The 22,539-nt window shown below is 42.1% G+C and overlaps 2 protein-coding genes across 5 annotated transcripts in view; both read right to left on the bottom strand.

Annotated features, from left to right (window-relative positions):
- Positions 1 to 11,946, bottom strand: part of rps6kal (ribosomal protein S6 kinase a, like) — a 15,876-nt gene extending 3,930 nt beyond the window's left edge. Inside the window, exons 1-21 of one of the 3 annotated variants that reach the window (XM_062425414.1) lie at positions 11,656 to 11,946; positions 9,063 to 9,122; positions 8,827 to 8,943; positions 8,656 to 8,737; positions 8,476 to 8,556; positions 8,062 to 8,141; positions 7,238 to 7,344; positions 6,312 to 6,349; positions 5,960 to 6,102; positions 5,765 to 5,835; positions 5,541 to 5,629; positions 5,073 to 5,137; positions 4,471 to 4,573; positions 4,155 to 4,279; positions 2,896 to 3,018; positions 1,911 to 2,000; positions 1,658 to 1,816; positions 1,406 to 1,567; positions 1,164 to 1,240; positions 690 to 807; positions 400 to 540 (exon numbers count right to left, since the gene is read on the bottom strand). In XM_062425414.1, coding sequence (XP_062281398.1) covers positions 400 to 540; positions 690 to 807; positions 1,164 to 1,240; positions 1,406 to 1,567; positions 1,658 to 1,816; positions 1,911 to 2,000; positions 2,896 to 3,018; positions 4,155 to 4,279; positions 4,471 to 4,573; positions 5,073 to 5,137; positions 5,541 to 5,629; positions 5,765 to 5,835; positions 5,960 to 6,102; positions 6,312 to 6,349; positions 7,238 to 7,344; positions 8,062 to 8,141; positions 8,476 to 8,556; positions 8,656 to 8,737; positions 8,827 to 8,943; positions 9,063 to 9,122; positions 11,656 to 11,682 — 2,058 coding nt within the window. In that variant the 5' untranslated portion in view covers positions 11,683 to 11,946. Of the gene's footprint in view, positions 1 to 399; positions 541 to 689; positions 808 to 1,163; positions 1,241 to 1,405; positions 1,568 to 1,657; positions 1,817 to 1,910; positions 2,001 to 2,895; positions 3,019 to 4,154; positions 4,280 to 4,470; positions 4,574 to 5,072; positions 5,138 to 5,540; positions 5,630 to 5,764; positions 5,836 to 5,959; positions 6,103 to 6,311; positions 6,350 to 7,237; positions 7,355 to 8,061; positions 8,142 to 8,475; positions 8,559 to 8,655; positions 8,738 to 8,826; positions 8,944 to 9,062; positions 9,123 to 9,710; positions 9,727 to 11,655 lie in introns of those variants that run through there. The other 2 variants (XM_062425416.1, XM_062425417.1) reach the window with 2 other exon arrangements.
- A 1,269-nt stretch (positions 11,947 to 13,215) lies between these two features.
- On the bottom strand, positions 13,216 to 21,558 carry hdx (highly divergent homeobox). 2 transcript variants are annotated; one of them, XM_062425888.1, is made up of 11 exons: positions 19,776 to 21,558; positions 18,136 to 18,297; positions 17,650 to 17,796; positions 16,207 to 17,373; positions 16,066 to 16,122; positions 15,768 to 15,914; positions 14,859 to 15,057; positions 14,646 to 14,725; positions 14,099 to 14,194; positions 13,793 to 13,915; positions 13,216 to 13,709 (listed from the first exon to the last, which is right to left on the bottom strand). In XM_062425888.1, the coding sequence occupies exons 2-11, from the start codon at positions 18,199 to 18,201 to the stop codon at positions 13,446 to 13,448; spliced, it is 2,346 nt and encodes a 781-aa protein (XP_062281872.1). In that variant the 5' UTR covers positions 18,202 to 18,297; positions 19,776 to 21,558; the 3' UTR covers positions 13,216 to 13,445. The 2 variants fall into 2 exon arrangements, with proteins under 2 accessions (XP_062281872.1, XP_062281873.1); XM_062425889.1 differs by having other exon boundaries at positions 14,099 to 14,191.
- Positions 21,559 to 22,539: the final 981 nt, after the last annotated feature.

The raw sequence follows: 22,539 nt of genomic DNA, 5'->3' as shown, positions 1-22,539 counted from the left end.
GAGAGAAAACTCATGTATGTGACGGAGAGGCCGCACCGCTCAGATGTCAGTGCTTGGAGAAAACACTTTTCTCTTTGCAAAACATGATGTTTCCAATGCAAAAACCCCACAAAATCTTTCAACACTTTTGAAAGCTGAACAAGGCAACTTGGAAACTTCCCCCTTTTTTTTTTGTCAGTCGCATAGCAACAGTGTTCTCACGACAAATCACCACGGATCAGACTCACTTTTACATTTCCAAAAGCAGAGGCGCTACAAAAAAGGTATTACACAGAAGAGTCCAGACCCTCATCTGTATCCACTTCCAACTTTGAGATACTACTAATCTTTGGTTTCCACCACATGGCAACAAATGGAGCCCTTTGTTTGTCTCTGATAGCGAGCAGGATTTAGACTAACCTTAACGAGGTGCGGTGCGTCATGGCGTGTGAGCTGGAAGTGTGGTAACGTATCTCTGCAGGTAATCCAGGAATGCTTTAGAACCTGCTCAGCTGTGTATCGCTGGTGAGGGTCCACATGGAGCATATGAGACAGCAGGTCCTGTAACACACAACCACAACCTGTTATTATAAAAAGGTATATGAGGGAAGTACACAACTTTAATAGGAGCTTTCTTGTATGTTATAAAAAAAATGGGAGATCAATCATTTTAACACACAATATAAGATTACACTTTGAAAAGTGTTTACCTTTGAGGTGTCTGAAACAGTATCCCAGTTGCCGCCTGTCAAAGAGAACTTTCCGGACCCTATTCGAAGTAGAATCTCCTCTGGTGTGTCGTTTGGCCCGTTAGCAAACGGCGTGTACCTGACATGAGGTAAAAGGAGAGGTTAGGGAGTACACAAAATCACATTACACACACCATTTCATTATATAAATCCTAATGTGCACTAGTCTGAAAATAGCAAACTGTTACCTACTAAACTACTAAAAATGCATCTGAGTACATTATCTGATTTTGGATACAAGTTTTACCCACTGCTCTAAGCTTCCTCCAGCCTGAGTATCTGAAATGGTGAGACATTTGTTGATGATGTTCATGCTTCATAATAAATATTTCCAGGACATTTAGACTGATTTCTTGGACGTTCAGATGATTAGTAATCCTTCCCGTCTACATTTAAAGCACATTCCCCAAAAGTTGTTCCTTACTGCAGTCTTACCCTGCCAGCATTGTATACAGTAGAACTCCAAGACTCCATATATCACAGGCTGCGTCATAACCTTGCCGCATTAGTACCTAAACACACACACACACAAAAAGATGAACGATAAGAGATTAGTACTCTCCATTTTATTTGCTTCCTTCACATCTTTAAACTGCACCTTTCAGGAATCAAACCTTACATTTCCTCTACCATTTGTTCTCTTTTTGCTTCCATTACTGTTCCTCTTTCTCTCTCACCTCTGGTGCCACAAAGTTGGCAGTGTAACAGGGTGTGAGGAGCAGGCCGTTGCCCCCTCGAAGCTGCTTAGCAAATCCAAAGTCACAGATTCTGATGGAGTCAGGATTCCCCGAGTCGTCCATATACAGGATGTTGCTGGGCTTTAGGTCTCTGTGTACCACCTGGGGAGACGGAGAAGAAGTGAAAATAAAAAGAGATCAGGATGTCTGATTTTCACTCATGCTTGTACACGTGCAGGAGTGTTTCCTCACCCCTTGGCAGTGGAGGTAGTCAACAGTCTTGGTGATGGTGTAGAGCACAGCGCTGGCCTCTCGCTCAGAGAAAAACTTCTGCCTGAGGATCTTATCCAGCAGCTCCCCTCCCTTCATTAGCTCCGTCACCACGTAAACGTACCTGCCCTCATCATACACCTGACACGCAGATCAACAAGCCGTCAGTAAGTTGACAAACTCTTCGAATCTTTAATGCGCTGAAACGTTCAAACACACAACAACTGTTACTGACGTCTTTCAGAGTGATGATGTTGGGATGCTGTCCGTATCGCATCAGGATTTCGATCTCTTCAGAGGGGTCCCTCTTACTTTTGTCTATAATCTGTGACACAAAGACAGAAAGACAAGAGTACTTAGCATCAATAAATATTGGACAACTAATTTTGTGTACTATCATAACTGCTCCTGTGGTGCTTTGCTACTCTGTGGCTCCAACTGCTGTGTAAAGCTGTGCTGCCCTCTGCTGGTCTGTTGGCATCACTAACCGCATTCAAACTCCATTTTCAGCAGATTGTCACAAACTAAGAAACTTTATCAACCTATCAAGTGTTTTTTTAAAATCGGATTTGAAAATAGATGGACAGTGATGGTAGATAAGAATTTCAATGAAAGGGGAAAAAGGTTGCCACACACTCACGATGACTCTTATTGTTATGCTCAAATCTATGCTGGTTGCTTAGCAACATCACAATGATGACAGGACTTCAGGAAGTTACAGTGAATATATACCCAGCAAATAACCTTAATAAAACAACCTGTCATCTTTACACTTTGGTTTTTGTATGGATTAAACAAACAAGATATAGAGGTATTGGGAGGTGGATTTTGTTACCTTTAATCAGAGCCAGGGTTGCCGTTTCCTCCTTTCTTATCTAACTCTTGAAAAGAAAGCAAATATTTCCCAAAGTGTCTAAATATTCCTTGAAAAGAAGAAGCCACAACTGGATTCTGAAACGGGATAAATTGTGTTTGACTGCCCATCTCTCACTAACCACCACTGACATGCCCTTTAGCAAGGAACTTAACCTTCAACTGATAGTACACCTTTGTGGCTCAGACTGTGGTGGACTGTGTGACAGTGTGAGGGTGAATCTGGCCGTTTGTTCAGACAGAGCTCTGGTGCGCAGTAGGTCTAAGAAGGTCATTTTAACTTGCAATCAAATTTTATTCATCATTCTATTTGATCCGGGGAAAGGATTATTCTTGCGTCTGGTTACCTTCACAGCGTAGTCCACGGCAGAGACTCTGTGCACACAGCGTTTACAAATGGAGTAGGAACCGACCCCTATGTCCTCCTGCAGCTCGTACAGATCAGAGAACTTGGCTGACCCCCCGTGCATCTGTAAAAGGACAGAAAACATTAAGCATTACATCACGTTCGGTAACATAAATTGTGTGAATTAAAACGTCTTGTCCTTCACAAGCTTTGCCAAGACATTTAATTAATGAAATGTGACATTTCGAAAAGCCACGATGCCACTGCGGCCCATTTGTGGTCCGTACAAGTCAATAAAAAGGTCAGAACAAAGCTTCCGCAGCAACAATGTGACTTTACCGGTTAAGTTACTACATACTCAGCAGTCAAACTGTCTTAACAGATTTACTGCCACTGCTTCCCACTCACACGCTTAACGGAAAAGTGCTGTCAAAATCTGTCAAACTGCTGAGGGGCAAAGGTGTGAAAGCTACTTCAGAATGTGTGTGTGTTTGGACAATTACAGCGAAAATTGGGCATAAACTGAGCCATGACGAGTGTGGGTAGGACAGAGTGTGTGTGTGTGTGTGTGTGTGTGTGTGTGTGTGTGTGTGTGTGTGTGTGTGTGTGTGTGTGTGTGTGTGCATGTGCATGTCTTTCTATTTTTAGGAGGACCAATTTCACTTCAACTCATCAACTTCAAAAGGGAAATTTGAGGGTTACGGTTAGAATCAGTTTAGGGTGAGAGTTGTGATGGTTAAGATTAAGATAAGGTGCTAGGGAATGCATTCTGTCAATGAGTTTCCCCGCAAGGATATAAAGACAAACGCGTGTGTGCAGTGTTGGTCTGTACTCAAACAGAATGACCATTAATCAGTTAACCATTGATAGGATAACTGTGGTCATTTTTAGTATTTCTGCCATCGTGTTAATCAATTCTGATCCTAAATGTGGTGAATATCAAGAGAAACAGCCAGTAGAGTCAGGAAAGGATGTGTGTGTGAGTGCTGCAATAAAAATATCAAATAGTGTATAACAAGTAAAATGTGTTAACTGTTCACTCACAGCTATCTCCAGATGTGTTAACTTCAGTGTAAACTCTCTTTCAGCAGCTTTTTTGCAACAGTGAAATACTGTCAGAAGCTCCGTAGCAAAGCAGTCGACACGTTGAGTAGAAAATATCTTTACTGTGTCATTGTGTTTATGCTGGTTAATATGCTATGAATTAACCTGTGTAAATTGTGATAAGGGACGCATGCAAAGTGGATATAACGTGCTCACCTGAACTATTGGAAGTATGCTGAGCAGCGGGGAGCTCTTGTTATCATCCATGGGGGTTGGAGCAACAAAACTGAAGCCTTTGAAGAGCTGGTGGGCGTTAGCACTGGGAGGGATACCTGGGGAGTCTAAATACACAAAGATAATTCATAATGTAGAAAGATCAACATACAAACACTCACTACATTTTTACAGTTGTAGTTTAGTCAGCTCTCACTCGCAGTTTCCATGGCTGCAGGAGTGGCTGTTGCTTGCGTGTGTGTGTGTGTGTGTGTGTGTGTGTGTGTGTGTGTGTGTGTGTGTGGAGGTGTAGATTTACCTTTAGGCGTTTTAGCGGTGAACTCTGGGTCAAAGCAGAATGTGTCATCTGGTTTACCTGCTGCAGGCTTGAATGGGGGCTGAAGCTCTCTCCTGAACAGTTTCTGCAGAGGAGACGACAGGCGCACACACACATGCAAAAAAACACACACACACAAACACACGCATGTCAGAAATCAAACCCTACCACAGGCTGTTTGGACTGTGTTAACATATGCGAAAGAGAAGCCAAGACCCCTCCCAGATTAACCCCCTCCCAAACCCTCCACAGCTCTGTTCAGCCAATAGCATCCTGCTGGCTGTTAAACACTCACACAGGGCTATTAGTGCACACACAGTGAGAACTGGCCCTCTGCCCAGATGCACACACACACAAACATAGTTGGCATGGCCAAGACTGATGGCCAGTGCTCACCAAGCCAAACGTTTGTTAGGTGTGAATCCTCGACAGAAGCTGGAGAGTTACGTGTGTGTATGTGTGGGCCTGTGAGAGAAGAGAGGAGGAGGAGGAGGGTGTGTGTGTGTGTGTGTGTGTGTGTGTCTGTCTGTCTGTCTGTCTGTCTGTCTGTCTGTCTGTCTGTCTGTGTGTGTGTATACACTCACATTCCAGTCGATGGTGGAAAAGAAAGCATGTCGTTTGATCTCCTCCACTCCATCGGGCCCGGCCCCTATAGACACAGATGACTCCAGTTCAGTAAACCTGGCGCGTTTGTTTTGTATTGATTTCAAAAGGATCAACACATTCACACGTTTTTCTCTCTGTGGTTTTCAGTGTGTGATTAAAGTGGATGCCAAAATGTTAACAAGCTAAAGCTAAGCACAATTTGAAGACCGTCTCTTCGCTGCTGCTTTTATTCCAAGAGGTCGACACACACACACACACACACACACACACACACACACACACACACACACACACACACACACACACACACACACACACACACACACACACACACACACACACACACACACACACACACACACACACACACACACACACACACACACACACACACACACACACACACACACACACACACACACAAAATCAACTTCAATACACCTTACCTAGTCTGTTAGCGGGGTTACGTTTAAACAGCATTCTCAGCAAACTCTGGGCCTCCAAACTGAGGAACTGAGGCATTCCTAACTTAGCTCTGTGGGGCAGAAAAGAGCAACAGATGAATACGTACAACAAGGAAAGCTACAGTTAATTATCACTTATATATCAGGACTTGTCACACTTCTGTCATGCTTTGAGTCTCTTAATCATGCAGCGCATAATGACTCACTTGAGAATCATGTTCATGGTCTCATTGCGGTCTTTCCCTTGGAATGGTAATGTCCCCGTTAGCATCTCAAACTGCAAACACACAACGGAGGAAAAGGAATGTAATGGCCCCTTTTTTCCCCCCTCATCAGCTCATATAACAAAGGTCAAAGCAAGATGAAACCAGTGAGTGTAGGTTTTTGTGAGAGTGTTGTACCATAAGTACTCCCAGAGACCACCAGTCTGCACTCTGCGTGTGTCCTCTCCTGTTGACCACCTCAGGGGCCATATACTCCACCGTACCACAGAAGGAATAAGCCTTCTTATCAGCATCTACTGACTCTTTGCTCAGGCCAAAGTCTGCACATAGTGAGCCAAAGACAATGCCAAATGTAAGGAACACCTTTAAAAAGATTATCTTATTTGTGGACAAATTCAACAAAAAAAAAGTTGCAAACTAAAGTCAGCCTATGGATATTTCTGTTTTCATGACAAAATATTTCACAGTATCTTAACATATTAATATAAACTAGATTATTAGACTATTTGAATATAAGTCAAAAACACACCTGTTAACTTTATGTGTCCAGCTTCATCAAGTAAGATGCTGAAAGACAAGAACAGTTTCCCAGAGATGTGCTTCAGATCATTTGAATTATTTACGGCATAGTTAACAACAGTACAGTGACAGACTTTAAATCATCTCATGCTCTCTAGTCCTCATATTCACACAGTTTTGTGCAAATCTTGTTTTGGATCTCTGGGGATTTCAAAAAGGAACTGATAATCTGAGTACTCAATTTAGAGCCACGCCAGACACATTAGTGAAATGATTGAGGTCTGAAAAAAAGTGGGGAATGAGAGTGTTAGCATGTGTGTGTGTGTGTGTGTGTGTGTGTGTGTGTGTGTGTGTGTGTGTGTGTGTGTGTGTGTGAATATATAATATGATACACTAAGTGCAGTTGTGAACAGAAATCACTTGTGAGATATATAAGGAAAAAGCATATGGTGACACATATCTCTGACTGTGGACAGTTTCTTGTGAGGTGAAGGTTAAAACTCACTAAAACAAAATTCTAATTGATGTTATGCTTTAGCTTTGACATTGTGAGTAAAGTTCCAAAAAATCAATTCATTTTATAGAATTGAGTTCTATAAAATGTTTTAGCATGATTTCTCTTTAAAATATAACCTACAGTACATCAATTTACTGTGAAATCTGATCAGAAATGTCTTATAGATTGAAAGGAATTGTAAATGTACTCATGTTTTATTAGAAAGAGACTAAGCATGTTGGAGGAAGGTGGCAAGTGATGGCAGCCAAGGACAGTGTACATGTGCAAATCAGAAATCATCAGTGGCATTATACTTGTAAGAGCGGATGTTTAGAAGGAACCAAAAGGATATGACAGCAGTGCACACCCTTTCTGGGTTGAATGATGTGGTGTTGGAGAAAGAGTGCGAAAGGTTAAAAGGGGGAAGGTGAGGTTCATACTTCTCTGGCTTGAGATCTCTGTAAACTATGCCCAGGGTGTGCAGATGGTCGAGGGCCAGGGCCAGCTCTGCAAGGTAGAATTTCACATCTTCCTCTGTAAACATAACCTGATAAGAACTGGACAAATTTACTCTCTGAACTCAGAAGAGGAGACAAATTCAACAACAAAAGAAAAAGAAAAAAACTTCAACTTCAGGAACCACAAAACAGAGAGAACAAAGTATTATTAATGTCACAATATCAACATTTCAACAAAAAAAAGGGCAACACGATTCAGCAGGCTGCTGATTTGACATTGCCAGCAGCTATCGCTTTGGTTCTGAGACATGCTTTCAACACAAGGTCTATCTAGAGAACAATCACACATTTCTTGAGTTCCCTGAAAGCATTTGAAACAAGCTGAACCGGGCCGTTAACTGACAAGCATTAATGATCTAAAAGCGAGGAAATATTCCAAGAAAAACACTCGTGTTTCCGTGAGGAATTCAAGTCATAATATGAATAAAATGCAAGCAAAAATACAACAGGAGAGACACATGACTTGGCAGTACTTATGCATCTATAAAATAAATAAAACACTCCTGCATACTAAATGTGCACCTGTTCCATTTGTAGCTGTCATCCTAACAATTCCTCTGGGTTTATAAAAGAGCACATGTAGTTTGAATTTTTACAAATATGTTTAAAATACTAGGGGGCAAAAAAAGACCATTTAATTACTGAAAGAAAAGCACAGGCTGTACTTTACTTGTCAAGTAGAAGAAAAAAAAAAACAGATAGACAGATGGAAAAATAAGATGTAAGGCAACAGGATGTCAGCTTACCTCTTTGGATAAACGAGTGAATACATCCCCTCCCCTGAGAAAGTCCAGTATTAAATACAGTTTCCCTTCTGTCTGAAAGGCTGAAGAAGCAATAGAAACAGAGCACATTACTTGCACGCTTATCATACTCTTGATTTCAACAGACACACTCGTGAGTTTGGGTTACGTTGTGATACATGTAAACACTATAACTCACAGCAGCAACAGCTTACTAACATCGACAAGCTGAAAATGATATTAAGTGGACAAAAGCTAAAGATGTCAGAAGCAGCATCAACACAGTCCTATTATATAACTGTGTAATAACACTCAAAATACACTGATACATGTTAATAGTGATATCTCGGATAAGTACACAAAGACGCTCATAATCCACTTATCTTCTACCCACTTTGTGCCTCTAAACTCTCTTACCGTAGTGCAATTTCACTATGAAGGGATGATTGACCTCCACTAAAATGTCTCTTTCCATCTTAGTGCGAACTCTGTCCCTGACTGGAGAAACAAAACAGGAAGGGATGGAGTGAGCCAGAGAGAAATTCAACACTTAAGGACGGAGCATACTGGACAATGTGATGTGCGCGGTCACGTTACCTTTCAAAGATGCCTTTTTTAGAACTTTCATTGCATATAACTGACCAGCATCTGGACCCATGATCTTCCTGACAAGAAACACCTGAGAGAATGGGCGATATGTAAGGATGATACAAAAAGAAAAAACAACAACAACACAGTGATTTGATTTGGTAAAGTGTGTGACCTCACCTTGCCAAAAGAACCCTGGCCGAGGACTTTGAGCAGTTCGAACTGAGATGGATCAGCTTTTTCACAGCCCTCTTTCACATGGTGGGTGATAGGAATCTCCTTATATGTCCCTTCATCCTACTCACACACACGCACACACACACACACAGTAAGACTATGAGACACACACACAAGGCTGCAGGTAAGTCCACCTACATGCACACATATCCCAAGACCCCAAACCCATCATTACTTACACAGTGTGTGAAAGACTCTCCCTCCTCCATGGGCTCGTCCATCATCTGATGTCCATTGACCTGCCGCCAGAACAACAAATGTCATCAGAGTCTGCAACAGTAAACACTTTAACAAAGCTTGTGAATCATAGCTTTCAACTAGAACAGGACTGTGACTGCTGCTGCCGCACGCCCACTTGTATGATGAAAGATTCAACAGATGAAATCGATGAGTCACATGCAATAACAGTGCGCTTTTGCTTTCCCAACTTGAAGCTGTATTTGTTGTCAAACAGTATGGAGTCCATACTCTAAACCCGTCCAGCTGTCCAGCTTTCATCCCGTCCATATAAAGCCCCTCATTATTAGCATTCTAGCTTAATCCCCGGCCAGAGCAAAAACAACATGTCTGACTGGCTCTCAGAGTCTGATGTTTTCAGCCTCTTGAGGATAACTAGGCCCTGGTTCTTTCAGGGCTTCTGGCTGATGGTGGTGACAGGACGCCTTTTAAAAAAAAAAAAAAAAAAGACCACAGACCGACAGGCTTTGTTCTACTCAGAGTCACATTTAGAGGGCAGTTTTAGCCTCTTTATTTAAATAGCAAAACACTTATCAGGAAAGAATGTCAGACATCTCAGTATGTGCATGTAAATCTGATAATTAACTGACTTCTATAATGCTATCCAGGTCTGCATATTTCAGTTTTGTGCTGCTCAGCCTGCATGATGTATTCAGTCCAGTGTGTTTGTGTGTGTTGAATTCCATCAAGCCTCTGAAGAGAGGGGGGATGAGTCATAGCGCTACGCAAACCCACACAGTGGGTGGAGCCACCAACATACACTCGTGTGCATCCACAGAACAGAGGCCAAAAAACAACCAAAACCTCTATCCAATAATCATATAGCTACAAGAACTACATCAACCACATAAACATCCAAACTGAGGCAAGGGATGTGAACTTCATAGCGAGACAGAGCACAGAGCTGTGTCAAAATGTGAGCCTGGGTGCATCTGTGTGAAGTCTAACATCATCCAAGGCTAGCCAAAGTCAGGGCAGTGCTTGTGTCATAATTCACACATACATTTTCACTCCCACCTTTTACTGTGGCTCATCATGGCATGTACCAGAGCGCAGCCTACACTTGCAGCACAGACCCAGGCGAGCCTTTTTCAGCCTTTCCTAAAACATATCCGACAGCCATAGACTATACATCATCTCATAATCGCCTCACACAAGGCTTTAATCAAATATTCATCCAAAACAACTGATACCGAAGTGGATTTATCGGAAAGCATTACCACTAGCCTATCTTAAGTGGCTAAGCTTGATGTTTACCTCTGTGCTTCGGTTATCTTGGCAGCATTCAAAAGGTGAAAGGCAGATTAAAAGAGCTTAGTTGTGGCAAGAGCTGAGAAACTTTATGAAACATAGTAATATGTAGGACCTTGCAGTTTGAGTAGTTATTTAAAAACTACGATGCCACCCACAAAATCCAATGTTCTTCAGCAGACTGGTGTTATTATTATTACTATTAATAAGAAATCACAGTTTAATTATGTACTAGTTCAGAAGTGTTGCACTGGCTTTCAGCAGGCTTTGAAACAATCTCAGCAGTTGACACAAGGCGCAGTTTGGAGGCCAGGTGTGAAAGAGTGCAAAGAATCCCAGAGATGGAGAGGTTTAGGATGGCAGAATGGCTTAGCTGCACATGAAAAAAACATCTTATTGATCTGCAGCATATCAAAAAGCCTTAAAAAGGGCATAATAGAGTTTCACCTAGGATCGGAGGATGATACAATCTCCTTTAATTAATATCTTGCATTGCATCAACAGCCCCATGTTGTTATATTAGAGCCTGGGGTAGAGAATATGTAACTGTAACATTGTTTTTTATCCCAGTTTCACTTTGTTAACGTTAGTTAAGTTAATATCCTGTTAGATGCGCAAACCGATACTTTAATTAAAGATTATTACTTAGCTTCAACTCAGAAGTTTATTTCCAATAACAACAACAACAACATCATCATCATTCCCTTATTTCACTTGTTGTGTAGCACGTCGAGCCAAGCATAAAACCTCCTTATGTTAAAACTACCAACAAATTGCTGAAATGTTTTGTATTACCTTACTGTAGAAACATTAAAAAAAACACTTTAGCATCTCTTTAACAAATAGAAAGCGACGGTTTAACAAAAAAAACTTGTTTGCAAGTTACAAACCAGCAGGCTGTCAGTTAGCAGGCTAGCCCCATGCTAATGCTACACACGCTAAGCTAGCCGCGAAGCTTACTCCTCTTGAGAAGTGTAAATAAAAACACAACGACAAGAGGAAGCTACGTGTCATTGGATAAAGAGCCCGGCGTGCTTGTGGAGTTAAGAGAGAAGTGCCCAAATAGCCCGGGCGTGCAGATATCAAACTTAATAAACCCCGGGGGCAGTGCAACAAAAATAAACATCTAAACCAGCTGTTAGCATTAGCTAGCGCGTTAGCATGCATCACGGTGCGCTGCGGGGTCGTGACGCCAAATTGAAGCTTGAGCCGGACTCTCGGTGCAAAGCTAACTTAACGGGACATTGGCTCACACCAGAAAAACAAATGAATATGCGAACTCACCTCACTACTAACGCTGTTTACCTCCATCTTGTGCCAGGCTTGCTCTCTTTAAGTCTAAGGCATCGTACTCCGCCTAGACCCCCGCTCCACGTTGCATGTCTTCCCCCCTGATATAAGTGGAAGTCCGGCTGTTCTGCTTTGATGATCAGATGCAAGCTGCGTGTCTGCGGGCCGCTATCAGGACGGGATCTGGAGGAGGGGGAGGGAGGGAGGGGATGGTGGTCGGTGCGGGAATACTTGCTGCTAATGACCGGACCATACGCTTACCGACAGCACCGCTGCCCTGCCATAGATGCGAATATGGCGGCTCCAGTGGTACCTGATCGTCAGTGAATGAGAGTTTATTGACGTATTTATGACGCAACTCAGTTAAGGATTTCCCCCAGTCCAAACCAAAGCAGCGGATCTCGAGATGGAGGGGGCTGGGGGGGGGGGGGCCAGGACGTGGTGTTGGTGGTAGTGGTATTAGTGGTGGTGGGGTGCTTGATGCTGTTTGACATCCTGCGTGTGACATACATGCATCCGAAATAGACACTGCCGCTGTGACAGACAGCACGTTTCATTTTTAGGATTGACGCAGGTTGAAATTTAGGCAGCAAAAAACACAAGCGAGATTGAAACCTCTGTCTCTGATCTTTACGTGTGTAAATTGAAATGTTTTTAAAGCCACTGATTCATAAGCCTGTCCATCTCCTAGTCCAAGAGGAAATAAGAGGCTTAAAGCTCATCCACTTTCTCTCCAGCTCTGTTTCTCTCCCACATAAATCTTTGTGTGGTGGCGTGGATAAGAGTAAGAAATACTTCATTATTCCCCAGAGAAATTTAAGTATCACAACAGCACCGTCCAGCAAACAACTATAGAATTAAAATAATATAGCTATAGTAAAATAGAAATAATTGTTATTATAAATTGTGCAGTAATTATATAAAGTAAAATGAGAGTGTGAGATAAAAGTAGTTATTATCCACTGTACAGTGATCATATATATAGCATATAATGATTTTTAAAAATGAGTACAATTAATATTATAAGGTGTGCAATAGAAACAATAGGATTATTTCACATTGTGTAGACTAATAATTATATACTGAATTCTTAACTAGTTATGAGTTATTGTAATATGTATTGAGATAATGTATGCTACATGTCTTCTATCATAGAAACTTATGATTGATGCTGGGAGACAACACAATTTCAATCATGTCTAACTGATTTGGCCACAGTCTGTGCTGGCTTGTGCAAACATGGATAGGTCATTGTGGGACATTTTATTGTGGTATATTTAAGGCTTAAGATCAAATCTCTTACCTTCTGATTGAGGACATGACCAATAGTAGCCATGAGAATTACTGTGAATCAATCAGGTTTCATTTTTTCAAGAGGGGTCCTGACAAATCATATGTTAGGTTAACGACAGAAATTGCAGCATATTGTTCTTGTTTCTTACCGTGTGAATTTTTAAAGTAAAGACTAGTGTTTTATTAGGAGCGGACTATGACTCTGTGTTCTGTTCAATCAGTGATGCATGAGAAAAAGTCACAGACAGGTTAAGTGAGAGGTCGTTTATTGTTCTCTCTGGACTGGACCAGAGCAAGGCGAATGATATGCAGTAAAAAAAAGGCATTGTCAGCCCAACAGTCATAGTGAAGCATCAATCCACAGGCACTGGGCGTGGAGCATGAGTTCATTAGAGTGTTTGTGTTAATGTAAGATCATATAGTCCGGCTTCTGTGTGGAGTGTGGAAACATCTGTACGAGCGTGTGCGTGAGTTGATGTACATGAAAAAAGTCACTCTTGTTCTTGTTCTGCTCCCTGCATTTGCTCCTCTGATGCAGAGGGCTCAGTAACTTCAGTTGTCGAACCGTCTTCTTTTATGGTGACCAGCGGGACGTTGACGTTGGCCGGCGCGTGTTCGACGGCGTTTGCACCGGCCGCCGGGGACTCGTCGTGGTTGGAGGATTCGTCTTCTGACATAGCATCGGGCTGAGTTCCTCTGTTCACAGTCATGTCCCAGTCCTGGTCTGAAGGCTGAGGTAGACTGGCGATGAGTTCCTAAACACAAACAGAGGACTTCAGGTTATAAAATGTCCTAAATTTGCTGATTTTCCATTAAAATACATTGCTGGGTAAAGTACCTGCTGTCTCTCCAGATCGTTATTCCTCAAAGCGCTCAGCAGGCTCTTGGTGAAGCTCGCAAGCTCCTGGTATCTTTGTTTTTGGTTCTCTAGCTCGTGCTCTAAGAACTGCACTTCCTCATGCTGAAAGGATTCAAAACAAAAAGTTAATTCAGAACCTGACAGTTTTCATTTGGCATCGCTGCCATTCTTCAATCTTGGCACTTCTCCCGTACAGACTAGCAAAAACAGCTCAGTTTGAAGAAAGTAACTATGAAGAATTACGGCCAGTTTATGCTCGGTGTGTGTGTGTGTGTGTGTCTTCACCTTGAATTCCAGCAGGTTATGCATTTGCTCTAATCCTGAGGCCACAATTTCAGCATCCTCATCGTCTTCTTCGTCCTCGTCAATAACTTCGATCTTCTGTTCAAAACAAAGTGATTAGATCAAATGTCTTAACACAGAGATAATGATAAAGTGACTCAAATATGACAACTGTGTGCTCTGAATTGTGTTTATTTTATTTCTTGTGTTCTATTTTTATAATTTAATATATTACATAAACACTAAAGCTAAAAAAGCTACAGAATCCAAAAAAGTAAGTGATTACGATATGATTAATTGTGCACCCCTACACTATTAATGCGTATTAATCACAATCATAAATAAGCCCTGACAGTGAGCCACCATGCAGAATATCATATCATAATTCATTTACACCTGTGACGTGCCATATGTGATTGATGACGCACAGCTGAACAAGTTCCCATCCATTTTATTACACTTGAGCATGACTCCCATTCCAACCAGTGTTCATCCTTATTAGAGGCTACATTTAATGAGGCTGTGCTGTAATACAGAAATAACACAGTACCACATTATTGGCCAGTGGAGCAGCAGCGGTTACATCTGTTCCATCTTCTCCGTCTCTATGTTGTGAGTCGATGGTGCCATCTAGACGAGAGAATGCTGCATTAATACTGAGACAACACCGTTTGTACAGAGGTGGGTGTTAGTGTGTCTTGTGTGTGTGTGTGTGAGTGTGTCTTGTGTGTGTGTGTGTGTGTGTGTGTGTGTGTGTCCTCACCTTCTGACAAGCACACAGATCCCCCATCATTCATGTCATCTCCGAGGTCAGGTGTTCTGAGCCGCTCCTCGTCGGGGCTGAGCGACCCCGGAGATTCGTTTCCTGGGGATGAGGTTGTGAATACAGCAGGCCCACCTTTAGGTGGAGGGATTTCAATACCCATCAGACGGTACTTCCTCCGTCTGTTACTGATCCATGTCTGCCAGTCACAGAGAGAGGGAAAGGAGAAAGAGAGAGAGTGTCACAGCTGTGGGTAACAATCTATTATACTATTACAACTAAAATTCAAGGATATCAGTAGATTTTTTAACAATTGTGATGACTGTGAAGGTAAGCTTGAATACAAGCTGTATTGTTTAATATATATATAACAACATGATACATTTTTGATCATCTAAATTAGTTTTAAGTAGGTGTTTAGGTATCAGCTTTTTTAATGAATGACTGAATGATATGAAAGATGATCCTAATACTGTATCTTTCTGTAGGCTTCTGTCTTCCTTGCAATAAATATCCTAGTAAGTGAGATGGCAGTGGGTCATGTGTGTGTCAGGACTGAGAAACTATATTTAGTCCATCAGCATTCCTACCATGGCCCTGATATAGAACTGTGTGACTTTTCCCCAACTTTGTGTAAGTACATTAGAAAACTTCTATGACCTAGAAAAGTTCTCCTGTCTTGTTTTTCCTTCGGTTCAAAAGGTTGATAAAAGTCAAGTGGTCTTGTTTTCTCGAAATGTCACAGACCAGACAATGTGAGATGAGGCTAAAAAACGTTCTCAGTCTACAAAAGGCCTCTTATGTGTCAGTGATGCTGCAGAAATTCGATGCCCACAGGGAACCTATACTTGAGATTTCTCATTCTTTTCACACTGGGAAGTATATTCTTACCCTGTGGAGTTGCTTTACCTTGACTATTTCAGTGTCTACATTGAGCTGGTTTGCTGCAGCAGTGATCTTTTCCCTGCAGACTGAGCCCAGGCTGGTCATGCCTCGGTCCCAGTATCGCTTCAGCTGGATGAGATCCCCGTCACTGAACTGGGTCCGATCCTGCAGCTGAACAACCAACAGAGACTCTAGGTCTACAACTTACCAGACAACGGCAGTGTAAGTGTGTGATAACCAGACAGTAAACCTGATACCAGGAGATGTTCTCCTATTCTATACATGTAAAATATTGCTGTTGGCTTCACAAAACAATACTCACTGTTCTCTTTCTGGAGTTGCTGATAACCCAGGGGGCAGCGCACACACCGATCGAAGCCTACAAACAAAGACATACACAATTAGTTTAAGCCTTTCGATTCGCTTTTAGAGACCACGGCAGAAACCTTTAAACATCACTTACCTGTGAGCTGGATTCCCCTGTGAGTGAGGTCTGTGCTGTGAGGGAGTAGCTGCCCTGAAGAGCTGTGTTGCCGTGAAGCGGTGCGGATTTGAGTCTAGTCATAGGAGGTGTGTGGCTTCCGCTCGCCTCAGACGGTGACGTCTGCTCCCTGTGGATGTGAGTCTGAGCGGCCATATTTGCCAGTTCCTCTTCCCTTTGCCACTCGTCTTCTTCATCTGCGGTTTCCATGGCGATGGAGAAGTAATGACTGGTGTCCAGAGGATGGGTCACCAGCCTAGGACTCTCCTGAACTCTCAGAGTAGACGCGAGTCCCGACACGAGTCTGTCCCCCTTGCCTCTTTCTGACAAGGTGAAGTAATTCTGGATACGAGGTGTCTGTTCAGAGGCAGGACTGGAGTTTTGGACTGGGAGGGAGACCCGAGTCTTCTGTGGGGCAGGTGGTTGAGGTTGGGGATTGGACTGAGGTCTGGGCTGAGGCTGAGTCTGGGTCTGGGAGGAAGAGGACCAAGGGCGGGTTTGCGCTGTACCATACTGCCTAGTCCAGCTGTGAGGTACCACCCCTGCTCCGGCACTTACCCCCGCCTCCCTGAGAGACAGACTCCCCTTCCTTACTGCAGTGTAGACTAAAGGCCCTGAGGCGGATGTGAGGGATGGCAGGTTCTGAGAGAGTGACACCAGCTTGCTGTGGAGGGGTGAGGAGCTGGAGCTGGTTTTGCTCTGCAGGACCTGGTTGATCACAGACGAGGATAGCTGCGTCGAAAGCGCAGAGTCTGGCTGAGACGGCGGGGCTGCGGGTTTGGGTCGGGGGCGAGGGACGGAGTTGAGAGAGTAGATCCCGGTCACTATGATGTCATTGTTGTTGTTGTTGCTGCTGCTCCCGCTGCTGAGGGGGGAGGAAGAGGAAGGGGAGGAGGACGATGACGAGAAAGAAGGGAAGGATGACGATGGAGGGAGTAGGTGCGCGCGATTCTGGATGTTCCGCGCCGTAGTCATTTCACCGGGGAGTAACGCCCCCGCTGCCAAGCCATGATTGGACAGGGAACCTCCGGCTAATGTGTGATTGCACAGTATTCCCCCGGCGAGGCCGTGACTGGGTAAGGAATGAGACACGCCTCCATTCAGCTCTACCTTGGAGGCGAGCTTACGTCTTTTGTTGCCAACCCATGTCTGCAGGGAGATGAACAATCAGCTCAGTAATGTCGCTTTTAAAAACATTCTGCAATACGCTAGAGGGACTAATTCAGCAAAGTGAGGATGATGATTCATGACTCGGCACGAGACGAAGGCAAAAAAAACCCCCACAGACTCACTCCACCGTCTAAATTACTTACCCTGGTCACCACAGCATAACAAGGGCATCCCTCATTAGAAACACATTGGTGCAACACAAATCATAGTAAACTCCATCACACACACAAACACACACACATTTTATGGGCTTACCCGCACAACACTGAAGTCCAGTTTGGCCTCCTGAGCACATTGTAGTATTAGCTGGAAGCAAGCTTTGCTCTGATTGGTCATCCCATTATCGTAGTAACGTTCCAGGATCCTCTGCTGTTCAGCTGTGAACACTGACCGCAGGTTCATCTGAAAAGACAAGCACAAAGATAAGTAACCCCTCCCTCAAAAAAAACCCTGTACTGTTACATCAAAAAGTCACTCACCAGAGGTCACAGACAGATAACGGCACATGATTACGTCAAAAGCTTTTACTTTTAACTGATAAATTCATGACTCTTGCGCAATTTCCTCTTTTTCAGCCCATGCACTGCAAGATTTTGTAGCCAGCAAGCCTTTTTCACAGCACACTTGTCACAGTAAGAAAAACATGTAAGTAAAACATGTGCTTTTTTTTACATGCAAGTACTCAATTTGTACAAAATCACGTCATCTTCTTTAAACTCATCCAGTACTTTATATACTCACAGTCTGCAGGCCACGCCTTTGCGGCCACGCATCCATTCTGCTAGTGGATGGGAACGGGGCAGCCATGCAGCTCACAGCAAAACCTCCATATTTCTAGGTTAGTGCACTTTTGATTGTACTCATCCTGTCTCAGTGCACCTGGCACACTGCTGGGTAATGTGGCTGAGGAGACACCAAAGCAGAAGTAAATAAAGAGTGTGCAACACATCCTTCACGCCACCTTGTTATGAGCACATTTCTACGCTAAAAAAAACAATAGAAGACTGACTTTTCTAGATCAGAACTGAAACGCTCAATAATTAGTTTGTCATGTGGCAACATGTTGTCATGTGATGTTAATTAGTGATGCACTAATCTGACTTTTCCAGTCCTGATACCAATACTGATACCTGGGCTTTGGGTATCAGGTGATACTGAGTGCTGAGCTGATACCAGTGTTTAACTAATAAACTGTATGTCTCACTGTTTGGAAGAGACTGGGATTATTCTCTTACATGTAAGCCAAAATCAGACTTGACTTACACTTACTAACTATAAAGTTGATCTATATTCTACAAGTGTTACTGGAGTTTTGACTTCTTCAGACTATTTTCCCTTCTGTGTGCACATTGGAATTAGGTGAAGTTGTGCCAGAAATCAATACTCTGCTTCTAAAACAAACTGTAACAAATAAATAAATCACATTAAACAATTTAAATAAATTGCAATAAGGAGATTTGCGTTAATTACAACTTATATCTGACTTTGTGGCACTATTAAAGCTTTATTTGACTTGTAAAAATCACTGCTGTAATGATATCATCAGCGTTCAGTTTCCTCTAATGTGGAAATATTCACAAAAACATATATCATAGATTCCCTCAGAAAAACAAAACTATATTCCGTGTTGCTCCCTTCATATGATAAACAATACAGACACTCAAAAGTTTAATAACAAACTCTTTTTACTCATTCACTACAGGGGATACTGGAGCAAAGCGTGATGAATAGCTCATTCAAACACACAGCTCACCTGTATTACATCCGTACATTGAGTCAAGGGAGCCGTCTCCAGCTCTGATAAAAACGTCTTGACTCATAGAAAGCTGAAAACTGCGGGGACGAAGTTTTGAAAATGGTTTTGGATAAAAAGCATACGGGAATGTTGTGCGACCAATAAGCATCCAGCAGGGTTATTTTGCCAGGCTGACTGCGCATGGCCACAGTCAATATGGAAACATTACGGAGAGATTTAGCGAACAAAATAGTGTGACATTAGTGTACCACCGGGGCAAATATCCCGGCGGGAGACCGAGAAAAACTAATACAGCACTGGAAGCGCATGCCGTAACTTTCCGACTGAGAACCACACGGTAAACAAACCGGGTAAGCCCCGCATAGAAGCCGCCGACAGGACCAGCACACAGCTCATGTTAGCCTACAGGCCCGAGCGGCCATATCTGAGCCAGCTAGCGTTAGCCAGCATTAGCTTAGCATAGCTTCCCTCCAGTGGAGAGCTGCAGCTCAACTTTTCCTCCAAATGTGTGTTTTCCAGACCCGGGCATGGCCATGCTCGCTGAGCCAGGGGCTGCAGAGCGGAGACACACAAACGCAGATCCGGATAGACCCGAAGAGACAACTACAATCACTTTCCTACTCACCATTTCTGATGGCAAAATCAGACGGACGCTCAAATTCAGCAGATTTCTTCAGCAGTCAGTCCTCTTTGCTAGACAATGAAATCAAAACGTCCGATCATCAATTCTAATCATGATTGTGACGTGTCTGCAGACAGGAGCCAATGGGAGCTCGAGATCATCGCTGGAGAGGGTGAAAACTGAGCAGGGTGGTCCCGCCCACCGGTGACTGTTTAGAGGGCTGCTGGAGGAGGAGGTCACAGGCATGCAACAAAGTCAAACAGGCCCTGCAGACTGCTGTGTCCCCTTTTTACTGGATTACCTGAAAGAAATAAAAAGTCTGGTTCAGAATGCTGGGACCACAGTCTTGACTAAAAGTAAGAGAACGGATCACATCACCCCTCTGCTGAAGACACTGCACTGACTACCTGTATCTCCCAGGATTGATTTTAAAGTTCTTTGACTTGTTTATAAAGCCTTAACCATCATCCTACCAACATATTTAACATTTAGGGATTATCAACTGGGGCCCCTGGGGACCCCAAGAATACATTTCTGTAAGAAACAATCATAGCAAAAATGATAACTTATTTATTCTCAAAACATTATTAGTTATGCAATTAATGTCATCGGAACAAAAACAGATTATTATTATTATTTTGGGAAAGTTATAGTTTCAATACAAATTGAAGCCTTGAACCCAAGTGAGATTATTCTACAAAGCCTTCAAAATAACTGACAGAGTGCCCCTAACCCCCCCTGATGGTGTGTAATACTTCACATCATGACCCACTGAACTTTATACAAGTTCAACCTTGTGCACTTTATTGATGTTTTGCACTTTGACCCTGGTTGTACTTTATTGTAAATATCACTTACTGTTTTTGTAAATTTACTATTTTTGTAAAAAATAAAATTATAAAAAAAGAAAGCTAACATGAACTCAATAAATAGTTGTATCTATTAAAACTGTATAGGTGGGACAAAAGCACTAATAAAGAAAATGATATGAAGTCATTAGGAACAAAAAGTTGGTAAAGTTGTAGGTACCCCAGTCTGGAGGATTAAGGTTAAATCTTGCTGTTCCCCACATTAGAGATCTTTTATTTTCTGTTCCAGCCAGATCACTGAGGTCTGTGTTGTTTTAATCCTGCTATGTGAGGCACTTCAGGCTGCGTGTTTGTATGAAAGGTGCTATGTAAATAAAGTTGAGTTGACATTTTAAAAAACGTATTAAAAGACATTGAAGTAGTGCCTTTTAAGGGGAGCTCAGAGGAACATTGCTACATTCCTTCTAGTCTTTGGCCTGCATACAAAACAAGTGTGGAGTAAATAGTCATGATTTATTGCTGATCATATCTACCCTCACTTTTTATTAGGCTGGCAAAATGTATTGTTTGTATTCACTGAATAAGACAGTAGTCTCTGCAGCCAGCTCTATTTGATTTATTTGCTTTTACTATTTTGACCAAATTTTATCTACACAAGTCCAAATTCAACAAAAAGACAAACTTTTCAAAGCTGACTGACCATATCAAATTGCACATGTCTTCAATATCTGAATATATAAATAAAAAAGGTGTATGACCACTCTAAGCTTACAGCCTTTACTCGGCCTGTGATTGTGGACTCAAGTTCTGAACTTGTTGTTTACTTGTGTCAATAAAGTTATTTGCACAACTTTTTTTTTTTTTTAAAGGCCACAGACATGGAAGTGCCAACACATTTTGTCATCGGCTGAGCATGTCAAAGTATCCTTTCAAGTTTTTTTAGTGTAGTCTGCCCTTAAAAGTACAATACAAAACAATACATTACAATGCAATACATGTATATTCAATAAAGAAGGTTTATTGATTACCACAGTGTGTGTTGTGATTTCTTTCTGCTTGGTGTTTGTGTGTGTGTTAAATTAGCTATTTAGATTAAAAATGCACATTCCTAGGGTATAAACACAACTTGTAGATGCCCTCACTGATAGCACATCCTGTTTAGTAATGGTGATAATGGTTGTTCATTCAAGTTACCATCACAATATTCTTTTGTTTGTGTATCTTTTTTTTCTTCTCATTTAGCTTCTGTTTCTTTTTTTTTTTAAATGTTGAGACAAAAAGTTCAGAAAAGTGTATGAAATATGTACATATAACCAGTTTCACACATAAAACATAAATAATAGTAAATGAGCCCTTTAAACATTGGAGTCATCATCATTAGAGATGCAATTAGATGCATAGACTAACTAATCAGTTATTAATCAGCAATTTGAATAATCAAACAATAATTTTGAATGTTTTTTAAATGAAAAATATCAACAATCTCTTTTCTCTTTATCATACTCAACATGAAAAAAACTATAGTCCTTTTATATATTCTGGTTTCATTAGACACTGAATATATTTGAACTGTTGGTCGAGACAAAAAACATTCAAGGTTGCACATGAGGCTTTGTGAAAAGGTGATCAACATTTTTCATCATGTTGTGACTTTTTATAGATAAAACAACTAATTGAGAAAATAATCAACAGATTAATTGATGATGAAAATAATCATTAGTTGCAGCCCTGAGACCTGTCTATCTACCTTTATATCTATAGGCCTGTGTGTATGAGCCATACACATTTACCTGCGGAACTTTCTTCATCTCCCTATGTATAAAGTAGACCTTTATTAGACAGGGTGGCGTGTGTGGAGGGGGTGTATGGAGGAGGGGTTACTGCCTTAATCCATGACGTCACCTGTGTCCCAGGTGAGCAGCAGGGGGCGCTGTTCCTCACAGCTGAGCCCATGCACA

Source organism: Scomber scombrus, chromosome 9 (assembly GCF_963691925.1).
Source record: "Scomber scombrus chromosome 9, fScoSco1.1, whole genome shotgun sequence".
Lineage (NCBI taxonomy): Eukaryota > Metazoa > Chordata > Actinopteri > Scombriformes > Scombridae > Scomber > Scomber scombrus.
Note: the sequence above shows the minus strand (reverse complement) of the source record. Positions and strands in the feature narration are given on the sequence as shown.